The sequence below is a fragment of the Montipora foliosa genome, chromosome 11, assembly GCF_036669935.1.
Source record: "Montipora foliosa isolate CH-2021 chromosome 11, ASM3666993v2, whole genome shotgun sequence".
In the NCBI taxonomy this organism is placed as follows: Eukaryota; Metazoa; Cnidaria; class Anthozoa; order Scleractinia; family Acroporidae; genus Montipora; species Montipora foliosa.
Genome location: NC_090879.1, coordinates 24,549,854 through 24,562,353, shown reverse-complemented (window position 1 = coordinate 24,562,353; position 12,500 = coordinate 24,549,854). Strand labels below are relative to the sequence as shown.

General features: G+C 40.3%; 2 protein-coding genes and 1 long non-coding RNA gene across 4 annotated transcripts in view; 1 reads left to right on the top strand and 2 right to left on the bottom strand.

Moving 5' to 3' along the window:
• LOC137977748 (uncharacterized) overlaps positions 1 to 4,769 on the top strand; it is a 26,968-nt gene extending 22,199 nt beyond the window's left edge. The window contains exon 4 of the long non-coding RNA XR_011117875.1: positions 4,459 to 4,769. This is a non-coding gene — a long non-coding RNA (uncharacterized lncRNA). The remainder of the gene's footprint in view (positions 1 to 4,458) is intronic.
• LOC137977741 (uncharacterized) overlaps positions 1 to 10,707 on the bottom strand; it is a 12,555-nt gene extending 1,848 nt beyond the window's left edge. Inside the window, exons 1-10 of the mRNA XM_068825065.1 lie at positions 10,131 to 10,707; positions 9,143 to 9,315; positions 8,347 to 8,587; positions 6,683 to 6,872; positions 4,797 to 4,891; positions 3,701 to 3,832; positions 3,480 to 3,571; positions 3,170 to 3,328; positions 1,666 to 1,855; positions 1 to 1,520 (exon numbers count right to left, since the gene is read on the bottom strand). The exon at positions 1 to 1,520 is cut by the window's left edge and continues 1,848 nt beyond it. Coding sequence (XP_068681166.1) covers positions 85 to 1,520; positions 1,666 to 1,855; positions 3,170 to 3,328; positions 3,480 to 3,571; positions 3,701 to 3,832; positions 4,797 to 4,891; positions 6,683 to 6,872; positions 8,347 to 8,587; positions 9,143 to 9,315; positions 10,131 to 10,407 — 2,985 coding nt within the window. The 5' untranslated portion in view covers positions 10,408 to 10,707 and the 3' untranslated portion in view covers positions 1 to 84. The remainder of the gene's footprint in view (positions 1,521 to 1,665; positions 1,856 to 3,169; positions 3,329 to 3,479; positions 3,572 to 3,700; positions 3,833 to 4,796; positions 4,892 to 6,682; positions 6,873 to 8,346; positions 8,588 to 9,142; positions 9,316 to 10,130) is intronic.
• Positions 10,708 to 11,168: 461 nt separating this feature from the next.
• Positions 11,169 to 12,500, bottom strand: part of LOC137977744 (Golgi-associated plant pathogenesis-related protein 1-like) — an 8,120-nt gene continuing 6,788 nt past the window's right edge. For both annotated transcript variants that reach the window (XM_068825068.1, XM_068825069.1), the window contains exon 6: positions 11,169 to 12,153. In XM_068825068.1, coding sequence (XP_068681169.1) covers positions 11,860 to 12,153 — 294 coding nt within the window. In that variant the 3' untranslated portion in view covers positions 11,169 to 11,859. The remainder of the gene's footprint in view (positions 12,154 to 12,500) is intronic.

Below are 12,500 nucleotides of genomic sequence, written 5' to 3'. Positions count from 1 at the left end.
CAACTGCGCAATTTCCTCTCCTTTCGAAATCAGCCGAATAACCGTTTGTGGAAAAGACGAAGCTGGTAGTCTTGGGCCGACTTTTCAGTAGCCTTTAAGGATGTGATTCTTTCTAATTGGTCTCTTTTTCTTTTGGCTAGCTGCAATTACTTTCTCAAGTTTATCATAAATGTCTTGGAGTTTTCCAGCATAGTGTCTTAAATATTTAGCTGTTTTGGGGGACTTCCTGTTCCTCGATCTCGTTAAAGGTGAAGTTTTCACTTTTGCCTCTGTTTTCAATCCTATTGCTTTTGTTAGTGCAACGTTCGATGCCGAAGGGGCGGAATCTTTCTCCGTTACCTTCAATCGGTTCTTTTGTTTCGGCAAACGTCCTAGCGGATTATCCTCTTTATTTTTTATCACGAATGGCCTTGTAGCCTCAAGCTCTGCAGTTTTCCCGTTGGGTAGCCACCGGTTCAGATCATTTCCCTCTGCAAAATATTCATCATAAGGGCGACTTAATCTCTCCGTTCCAATCTGTGTGCCATACTCTTCCGCATATGTTTGGTACAAGTTGTAAGGATATGAGCGATAATAATATTCCGGGTCAATTGTCTCCGATTTCATGTTCCATATTTCTGGATTTTGTGCCTTTTCTGAGCTGCTGTAAATAAAATTACGATGAGGTCGAATGTCATCGGTCACTTGACTGTTGGAGGCTAAATCCCTTCCTGCTCCATATATATCAGTCACAGAGGGTTCACTTGACCCTTTGATCATTAATCCCTTTTGAAAATATTCGGGGGTCTTGCTGTTTGTTACCTCGACCATCTTGTCGGCGTCTTCCGCCTTGTTCTGAGTCTCAATATCATTTCTCTCTGTATTCGATGACTGAGAGGTTTTGTCGTCAGAGTTTTCATTCTCATTCATTTGTGAATTAAATGGTTTAACCAAATCATCTTTATCTGCCATTTCCATCTGTTTGGTAACTTTATTTGTATGCTTTTGTGGCGGCGCGAACGTTTTCAATGGGTTTTCAACTACATTTTCTGCTTTAAGCTCTGGTAACTTAAAATGTACTGCAGTTTTATCGCCAGCTATTTTTTCTTCTTTTTGCTTTCCTCGCAAAGAATTACTTGAAGCTATTTTGTGTTTGAATTTCCTTCGAATTATCTCCTCACTGTTTTGAACAGTCGAAATATCCACACTTGACTTTTGGGCGTTTCCGTGGAAACGAGAAGCATTGATGTTACCATGGAAACTCGGTCTGTGTTGCGCATGAACTTTTCTTCCCAGAGACGTAGGATCCAGTGGATTGACGTAATCAATTTTCTCTTTGACAGGAAATTGAAAGCTGATATCTTTAAACAATGCTACAACAGGGTTCTTTGTCACTCCACAAATGTTGTCTCTCCAAGCAAGTTTAATGTAACCGTCAACGCCCCAGGAAGTCGACCAGGAGTTCTTAATGAGCCAGTAAGGGACTCCCTTTTCCTTTCCATAGCCGACTACAAGAACGGTGTGCCGTGTAGAGCTGTTGTCTGCATCATAAGAACGTTTATATATAAGAATTTAACTGCTGGACAAAACCAAGCACCTTTCGTGGTTGTCACGAGCCACTATTCAAACATGAAAGTAAGAGATTCGGGGCTCGATTAAAGTGCCTAGAATACAATTCAGGCTTACCACATTCAGGATTATCGTAGACACCCCAACTGTAGAATTTCAACGATAATGGCCGCTGGTTGATTGACACACAGGCTGGTCCATATTTGGCAATGGCCCTCTTGAGTGCGCTGTTGTTGTACTTAGGGACAAAAGCGAAGGCGTCAATCTTGATGCGTTCTTTAATTCGTAGCGTTTCACACGTGCCTTCCTAGATTAATAAAATAATGTACAACAATAAAAACCTGGGTGTTAGAACTTAGCTTTGTTTACATTTTTTGCCTTATTAGCATAAGTACTGAATATCGAAAGTGCATTTCACAATGAGCTACCTCTGAGACTTTGAGCGCAATTTACCAGATAATCTCTGAGTAATGACGCTTTGAAAATTTGAGATTTTACAAAGGTTCTGGCAATGGGCTCATTAGCGCCCTTTTTTTAATTAATTAATTAATTAATTGATTGAGTGATTACTTTTAAAATTGCATTATTATTTACAGTGCATACTACGTACAATATTAAAACTGACAACGCCACTGATAACGTTACCAGAAATAAAAGTGTCAACAGCAGACAGAACTTACTAAACTAACACTGACTACTATTCCTCCCCTCCCACCCCACCTTCAAAAAGGAAATTACCCTTACATACTTACAAAACTTGTAATGACTACTAATCCCCCCTAGAAAGGAAATTACCCTTACGTTAAATTAAATAATTCCGAAGACCCGTCCAATTGTCAAAGTCTCGTTTTTATTTCCATAACGCCCTGTGTAAAGTTCTGTTTCGTGTTTTAAATGCGCCATAGCACTAGAGCCATTAATATTTGGAATTACTTGAATTCTTCTGCGGTGCCAAATATAAAGCTTTGCAATAAGGAGGAGATAATTAAGTAAGGGGCATGGCTTTGTTAGAGTGCTAAGCGCCACATGTGGCAAAGTACAGGATATCTTTTCAATCATAGATGAAAACCAGAACAGTTCAAAGCTACTCCAAAGGGTCTTAAGTGAGAGCAACTATATAGCAAATGATACAAAGCCTTCTGGGTTAGATTTGTAAAATGTACATTTATCCTCGATACTAAAGCCTATTTTATAAAGTTTGGTGTTTGTATAAAGGATTGGATTCAGCTTTAAGATATGGCCCGAGAGCTACTTTATGAGGCAAGATGAAAAGCTGTTCGATCTGGATGGCCGTAAGTTTAAACTCATTTTGTAACTTATCATTAGCGCCTTTGCTACCCACGAATTCATCGGTTTTTGATGGCCAATAACTCGCTCGTGTTTTAAGGCTTAAAATTGGAAATTTGACTGAGTTTTGAAGTCGATTTATTAATAGCATGATCCCTTTTATCAGTCAACTCGTATGTTAATGATGCAAAATGTAAAAAGATGACGTCAGCAAAGATTCGCCTATTGGAAACCACTCTAACAAAAGAACTCAATCCTTAGTAGATAACGTTTACAACCATTTTTTTTAAAACGAAGTCTTCGTTTAAATTTGGTCCTTTAACAATTTCCCTACCTGCGCCAGATACGGCCCATAATTCTTTGCCTCGGCCACTCCGTTCAAGTAAATCCAACTCAGTGCCTTGTTGTACCAGCCTCCTCTGCAGCCATGGTTTCCAGACCCCCAGGAGCAGTCAATGATCTGCTGTGCAGATAGTTCAAGCAATCGACCGGTCTGAGAAAGGAAAAAGTCACTTTAAGATGATCAGTACTTAGGGATGGAACTTTGATGATAGCGATACGTGACGTGGCATTAGAAGTGCACAGTTAAGGCAGAAGAGCACTTTCGTGATCTCCATCCAGCACTTAGGACGAATCGTTCATACCTTCATAAAGTAAGCTCCTTCCACTGCCCCAACAGCTCCCAAAGCGTAACATGAGCCGCAGATGCCCTGACCTCGTACAGCGGTCACCGCACCTAAACCCAATCCAAACTGAGTTAACATGCTTGTCAAGTTGACAAAAATTTAGGCTTCAATGTACAGTATTCAGCGTGAAAAGCCAAATGAATGACAGTAACAATGATGTCATCATCTACTCATCTCACCGTAATCCCTCCAATCTAATTCATCAGGCACGTCAATCGTTTTCAGCACAGTACTCATGTTACTGTAAGCTTCGTGTTGTTCCTCAAGATGGACTCCTCCCTCGTGGTTTGTACTGTTATCGTCACTAAGATCTGTAAAATAATGTGTATTAAAACTTTTTGATAAAAGTTTTTACCATCGTCTTAACCCTACTATTCTCCCACAACATTTGACTTGACTTGCGTTAATTGTTTGTTTCACTTCACATGCAGTCTCCCCAAAAGGCCATTTCCGAGTTCATGTCTGCCTCCTCCTCAAAGCGAGTGTAAGTGCGAAGTTTTTCTGATGGTAATTAGTTCTACTTTACATATGAATGAAAACTTATTTTCATAAGGAAAGCTTCGCACTTAGACTCGCTCTGAAGAGGAGGCAGCCTCGGAAATGACCTATGCTCCAGCGCTAGAAGGAATAGACACTTAAATAAAATTCCTAAGTTCCTAAACCACAACTTTAAACCGGATCAAACAATGTTTATAATTTATTCTTCATGAATTTGTTTTAAAGAAAGCTTTTTTATTGGAAAAAGGGAAGTTTGGGATGGCTTATTTTGACTTCCATGTCGCCATCTTGAATAACTGAATAATTTATTTCTTATCTCAGTAACTATCGAATTCACTCAGCTTCAAAACGCTAGTCATTAGAAGTTACTTCCCCATGAGCAACAGTTGTTTCTCCTCAGAATATATTGCTAACATTGTTTTGTTCTACTTTATTCCAGTGTATCGCTGAGCCAGTCATTGCCCCCGTTTCGTGTCAGTGGTTTTGTGGTGTTGTCACCTTGCTTTTAATTAAAGGCTGGTTTTCAGTGGTCACTTCTGTGAAAATGACTATCTTTTGTCCTAATAAAAGACACCATGATTAAAACACGACAGAGTTTGTGTATGTCGCTCGTGCTGATGCTCGTTGCGAATATCGACGAGGTTTCATCCTTCTCTCGTAGTTGGCTCGTATTTCACTCGTAGTCCAGTCGTTCATTCCTCGTTACTCCTCGTTTCAATGGGTCACGTGCGGCACTCGTCGGCACTTCGAATCAAATGCTATAGGTCCTTCACCAACCTGCGTGACCATCGTATTCTTCATCTGTAAGATCGACCAGGTGATTTGGAGCCAGTTTGTAGTTCAAATTTTGCCGATTAATCGACCTAATATATCTGGAACCAGAAGTACACACGAGTCAGTACAATGCTTCCTGTAAAAATACCCGTGCTACAAAGTGCCATAAAAGCAACAATTTATGCAGTCACGTTCCTAAGAAAAATTAATTGCGAAACGACCGAACGCGCTTTTCGGCGTTTTAAGTAGTTTAGATGTAAACGTGAAACGTCTTCTTTTTATCCTCGGCTTCACGCTTTCACATGTGTTCTGATTACTTTCGTTTCTGTCATAGGGTCGATTTGCTCAAAAATTCAAGCGAAACCACTGCCAAATAATTTTAAAAGTACGCTTACGGTTGCCGACGAGAAGGTGTTTCAGCAACGCCACCAAGCAAGACTAATATTGGTTAACAAAGAAAAACTAATTGTGCGGCTCGCATTTCGGTGAATTTATCTACCTTACTCCACAAAATAACAACGATAAATCACCAAACGTTAGGTTGTGACGACAAGGCGACCATAGAACAACGAACCATTCATTTTGTATTTATTTTAAAACCGTTTCCATCCCTTGCCGCTGTCCTTATCTACGACAACATTCCGTGCATTTCTTTCCCGTACTTCATGAAACAACAACGTGAAATCACCAAATTTTAGGTTTTGGTGACAACGTGAGCTAACAACAGTGAACTCTTTATTTGCTATTTTACTTTAAAACCGTTCACACTCATCCAGTTACAAGATACTTGGCCCGTATCGAACAACACGGAATAATCTCGAAATACTTACGATAACGCTAAGTTACATTTTGGAACAGTGACGTTTTTCTTGCTGTAGCCGTTGTCTTTGCTTAAACTCCCTAGTACTTCCTATGGTACGGCGGAAACAAAAACATTACTTCACAAACGAGGCGTTACTTCAATAACAGGTGCTGGGGCGTCCTTTAACTGCATTGGCACGAACGGTTTTGAAGTTAAGGTAGCGAAAGGGTAGTTTCACTGTTAAGTTTAAGATTCAAGGTTGTCTTGTCAAATCGTTAAATCTCGTTATTTTGCCGATTTGTCTTTTTTGTCGCACGCTACGGTAAAAACAAATGGACTAAAATGCGTGCCTTGCATACAGCACAATTATTTGGTTGTTTTGCATCATGACAACGACAACGGCTACAAAACATTAATATTAAGATCTACGACGGCGACTTCGACGAAAACGAAATGACCTTGCACTTTCGTATGTCTTTCGCGATTAGTTCATCTTGTTCACGTCCTACCTTGTGGCCGAAGTATCCTAAAAATAAATTGGTACAAGCGGTTTCGGAGTACAAATAGAGAATGAAAGATTCACATTTGTACGCTCGTGTTGTAGTCAAAACCTCAAATTTAGTGATTTCACGACGTTGTTGTGAAGAGTACCGCAATAATATGTGCTTAAATGCGTGCAGCACGACCGCGACGTAGATGTTAAAGTCCCTACTGTTGGCTTAAAAGAGGACAAAAAAGTGTTGCTCAACGTGTAGCCTGCGAACGCAGACGTATTTCCGGCGAAACGACCGCCGGAAATACGTCTGCGTTCGCAGGCTCCTGCACGTGCGACCCACATGTTAGTAAAATATCGCGCAAAGTTGTTCTGGAGTGACGACGTTTTCATCCTTGACAAAACTCTCATGTCGTTTGAGGTTTTGCAGATGCCTACTGCCTACTGACGTTTGTTCAGTTCCTTATTTCCTCTCATTAACTAAGTCACTAAAGCAGTCCTGAAGTGATCAGACGTCCTGAAGTGATCAGACTTTGTCTTCTAGTCATCTGCTACGACAGTACCTAATTTTTTTCATGAACGAAAATGTTTCACCTCATATTATGTCGGAAAATGTGTTTCCTCTTGACGTGTTCGTGTTTGGAGCTGTAAATCTTCCCGTGATGTCGTTTGTACATGGAATACATCTCCTCCACAATATCCTCTCCGTGCGACATGAACTCACCCATGGGGTTGGAAATGAAATGTGAGTCCAGAGAGTGCGACCAGTTATAACACCATTGATCTGGCAATTAGCAATTATACAAGGTCAATAAATGTAATGGAGAAATGATCCAAGGGCACCAGAAAACCCATAAGAGTTGAAACGTGTAACGGACCCTAGTGTGCTAGGAAACAAGCTTCCGTGACTATTCAATTTGCTAAGTACCATATTTGGAGCAACAAGAGAGCAACATTCAACCAATCAGTTCCCAAGAACGCCGTGACGCAATACCACCAATGTTCTCGCGCGAAATTAACTGGAGCGAGGGGTTTCCAAATATGGTACTTAGCACTGAATATTCGGAAGCTGTGAACGCCCGTTACACGTCCACGTTTCAACCCCTATGGGTTTCTGAGGGCACTTAGCTGGATTATAGACACCAGAAAAATTGGGGTCGTGTCTTACCTCATTGAACTGGCTTCAGGATTGGTCAAAAGAACAATAGAACGAATAAGGATAACTTTGGATTTAGCACAGAAAACAGTAGGAAGTACGACACTATACAGCCAATGAAATATAGTGTTCAAGAAGAGGTACGACCCTACCCGAAAAAATTCAGGCGGCTCCACCAGGATTCGAACCCATAACCTCTTGCCAGTGCAATGCTCTACCAACTAAGGGCGCGCTCGATTGACCGTATTCCGGAATAAGAATACGTGGAGTGGTGATTAAAAACACTATGTGTGGCGTTTTGCAGCAACAATGATAATAAAGCTATTTTTAAAATAGCATTTTAGCAGATGTTTAACAATATTAATATGAATCTACGCAAAAACGAAGGATTTCTAACTTCTATTCCGTGTATCCCTATTCTGGAATACGGTCAATCGAACGCGCCCTAACCTATGAAGCCACCCAGTTGGGAGCAGGCCAGTTTGCCGGGCTCAATAAACTCGGGGTCACAACATCTGACATTTGTATTCTGCGGAATGCAAGGAGCCAAACATTATAAAATGAGTGTCTGAAGCTAACAACAGCAGATATCACTACAATAACCGAACGCTAAAATGTTAGAATAGGGGTTTAGATACGCTAACTGAAAGCTAACCCTTTGACATTTGGCGGTGTCCAAAATGTCCCCTGCCCTGCGAACATCCGACCCCTGAACGCTGAATGATGAGAATTCGTTTTCACTCTTAATGCTAGCCCGAAAAATTACGTTTTAGTATTTCTCAACGTTTGATTAATTTTAAGAAAACGACGCTTACAGATTCGGTGCAGTCGTGAATGTGACAGCCCGCCGTTCATGTAGTCACGTGATTCAAGTGGAAGGCAAATAGGCCCGCAAAACGTGCTTGAGTATATGATGCAAACACTTTCTTTGACTGTCCATGTTTTTAACCTCCTCTTTCGGCAAGCAGCAACCACGAACCTCTTGCGGCTATATCATTTCAAAAGAATTGATACCTTAGACAACGCCAGCTGTCGGAAGAATAAAAACTAGAAAATTTTTTCAACTCCTGACCAAAGCGACACGTACTGAAAATCCACTCACCTTTCGGCAGCTCGAATTTTTCCAAGTCTGGTTTCCACTCTTCAAAGGAGATGTACTCCAACACGTATTTATCATAATAGGACGCCATTAAGCTGTCGTAACCTTTCATTTCATATCGCACGGGACGGATTGGGTCGAGCTTACTGACAAGAAGAGTGTGAGCGTTGAGTAAGCCATACACCATGTAGCGGTATTCCCACCTAGAGGCAGGCGTGCCCATGTACACTTCCTCCCCTGCGTACTGTGGAAAAATGAAAATTGGTCAGCACTGGCTTTACAGCTGACTATCAACGACAAGGCGTGAAATTGACTTGGAGGGGGTGGGTTAGTAACAGGTTTGTTCTGTCATTAGAACGTGGAGGTTTGAAAAAAAACCGGTTATGTCCAGGATTCCAAGGAATGACAGGCAAACTCAAATTGGATAAGTCGTAGGGATTTCAATTGTTTATGTTTACTTGAAACTCGGAGTATAATTCTTGTAAACCGCAAGAAACTTGATCACAACATGGTGTAAGCTCAGAGCACATGGTGGAAAGGATCGGTGGCACGCATGCGCATCTTCTATTAAACCTCAGCAAGACAAAAAAGTGACGCAAAGGTAGACAGGACACTTGGCAACTCTTACCAAAATTGGCACGCGTCTCGATCCTTGCGATACTGGAAATATGTCTAAGTACAATATTTACGTGAAAGGCTATAGATGTAAAATCATTTTTTGGCATTTATGAAATCGTGGAAGTACGAAGAAATAGTTTATGCCGTAATCAAACAAAAATAAGATTTCCTTTTATCACACCTTGAAGTAGGACATATTTGGTACTATTGGTTGAGGTATAATGGGCCATCCTTTATGTCCCTCGAGATTCCAGCATCCTATGTAATTCCCATCTTTCTCTGTGTGCATTGGCACGACTTTAAATGTCACACCATACTTTCCAAGGTCTGCTCTTTGATAAGTTTTGTCCGTACCTTATAAAGAGAAAGATTTAGTTACAGTGGAGAGATTGACGAACAAAAAGTGTAAGAAAAGATGACCTATACGGTAATGACATTGTCACAACACAAGTATATTATTAGCTAAAGGAGAAAACATGGTCGTGCAGCACTCATTTTAGGACAGTTCTGTGCCGTGATCTGCAAAACAACGGAAGTATTCGAAAAATATATTGGTACGAGCGGTTTCAGGGTAAAAGTTCAGAATAAAAGATCCACATTTGTACGGTCGCGTTGTCACCAAAACCTCAAATTTGGTGATTTCATGTCGTTGTGATGCAGATTACCACAAAAATACGTGCTAAATTGCGTTCTGCACTTTCGTCCTTAGATATTGCGTTTCTAGCTTTCTGATTGGTTCTCTCAACCCGGTTATCAGCTCATATACCGTATATGACCTAATTTATAAACTTACTGCATCATCCTGTCGTTTTGTAAAATAAAAAAAAAAACAATAACATTTGCCGTAAGTTTCCAAGTGTCCAGGGGTTCAGAACGTGATGAAAATTTAATAAAACAATTAGTGCACTCCACTTGTTGGATATGAGACTGGTTATAGCCAACTCGGCACTAAGCGCTTCGTAGGCTATTTGCCATCTCATATCCAACGCTCGCTCATGGAACAATTGTTAAATCTGTTAAATTCTATTGTTTTGTGGCATTCTCGTTGACGACTTTGTCGTAGATCTTAAAGTCCCTGTTATGAAGGCTATGCTTTGGTTAAACCATAGTTAGTCTACTAACTATGGTTAAACCAATAAATAATAATTAATATTCTATGAATAACGTACCGTAATAATAATCGATCCGACTGCGATTAAAGTCTTTCGTGAACCATATCTCAAACGGCTCCACAATATCGCTGTGAGGAAGGAAGAGTCTTCCAGTGGCATGGTAGTTACTCGGGAAATTGACTGTTAAAGGAGTAGTGCTGTTGTGGACTTTAAACGATCTTTTAAAGACCATCAATTCCAATTTCTGCCCAAAGAGATGATAAATTCCTGTTGCTGACAACCAAGTTACCAACAGTAAGACGAAACCAGACACCACACATCGACTTCTGGGCATAATGCCGCAGCAACTGGAAGTTAGTCTCGATGAAAAATGAAATATACACGAGCACTTAACCAATGAATAAACATCTTAAAACAACAATTTTGCTCACAAATCGTTCTCCTGTTGGCGTGTCCATGAGAGGTGACGCTATATTTAGAAAATGACATCCTTACTCAAAGGCAATACTCTGTTCTGATGAGTTGTTTTTGTAAAGCTATTTTTATGTGCTAAAATCCCCGTAAAAGCATTTTGTCATAGCGTTGCGACCAATCTACACATGAAAATTCGAGATATTAAATTCAGAAGTAGATATTACAGTTGACATCTTAATTTCATCTTTGTGAAGCTACAGGTGTGAGCCAATTGTGTTTAAGAGTTTCTGCTGGTATCAAACAGGTTGTTACCTTGTGCGCATCGGCTAACTCCAAACTGACTGTCACTACGTTTTTGATAGAGTAATTGACAACTCACAGTTTTCGTCGGGGTTTTGGAGAGGGGATGAACCACTTTATTTTATTCGAAACAAAATTGATCGTCTCCGTCTGAAATTCAAGCGGGCTTGCACCTTGGGATTATGTGAAGCAATAGAGGAGGTGATGCCCGCGTAATTTGGTGCACTTTTCAGCGGACATCACACATAATGCTTGCTTGGTTGCGGCGGAGGCCAAAAAATATTGATTAAATGTGTCTACTGAGGTAGACATGAAAAACAAATCATGATAATGTCAAACTGAGGCACAAAAATGTTAATTTATGTACAATAGTAGAAAACAATTAAATTACAGCACAAAAGTATCTTACAGTGAAGGGCAAGCTCACTTTTTATTGGCTGATCGTGTTAGTTACCTTGACGACACCTATATCCTCGCATGTGCTTCACATGTGCAAGATAAAAATAAGAGAGAGATTCAGCATCATGTACGTGAAATGCAAACGACAATAGTGACCACGTGACCATGATTTTCTCCGCGTTATTTTTAGCGGTTGCCGCTAAGTGTTATTAGGGAGTTTAAGCAACGACAAAGGCGACGGCAACGAAAACGTCACAAATTTGCATAGTCCTCCTCACAGCCTGAAATGTGGTCTTTATACGTCGTTTCTTTCACAGTACGGTAAAGAAGTAAACAATGAAATGCGTGCCGATCGTACAGCACGATTATTTTTCGTCATTACAGTTTTGAGCTGTTACTGTGACAGTAGCCTTAGCTTTTGCCGTAGCCGATGTCCTCTCTTGTTGGGCGTAGCAGCAAACTCTAAACTTCAAGTTTATTTAACATTTAAAAGTAAAGAAGTTCGATATATATATATAACGGTGAGGTGTATCGTTACACACCATATATAGAAGTTAATATGAAAATTTCGGGCCTTTTAACACTTAACAGCAGAAATATATTGCCCAGAAAAATTACCAGTCGAGCCAATCAGCTGGGATTTTATGATATACCGTGCAATAACAAAACTGCGTCAAGTATAGTTGTTCCATTTATCTCTGACCACTTTGCCTCTTTTAAACACGCTTGAATACACGTCAGGCTTTGGTTTATCCTGTACCCCCGGTCTCAGCACATTAGTCGATACTCCATCGCCAGCATTTCCGGGGGGACTGTACAGAGCTACTACAAACACGTCATTTGCAAGAAGTCCCTTTCGAATAGCACATCCCATGCCAAGAAATCGAGAGCTTTTCCATACCAACTGCGTGAAGGAACTCGTGTCATCTTGAATGTGAGGATAATTGTAGCTATAGTTTTTGTTTTGCTGAATAAAGACAAACGAAAAGCAATATAGTTACATCATTAAGAGTTGTATTCATATTTGCAAAGACCCTTGTCATGGTCTGAATCAAATTTAAGAAAATTCTGAAATTGGAAAGGCTAACTCTCATATTTAATGGTATTCTAATACTCCGTCTCTTCCAGAAGTGCACGAGAAAGTGTTGCTCCAGGGGGTTAGCACAGTCAAAAAATTCCGTTAAATATTCAAACAATTTTGAACAAAGGACTTCCTCGTTACAAAATAAGCTGGAGGCAGAGTCTCGCACAAATGTCCACGTTTACCAAGTACCTACCTAGCGTTATTTCTTCTATGGAAAAGAATAATAGGAA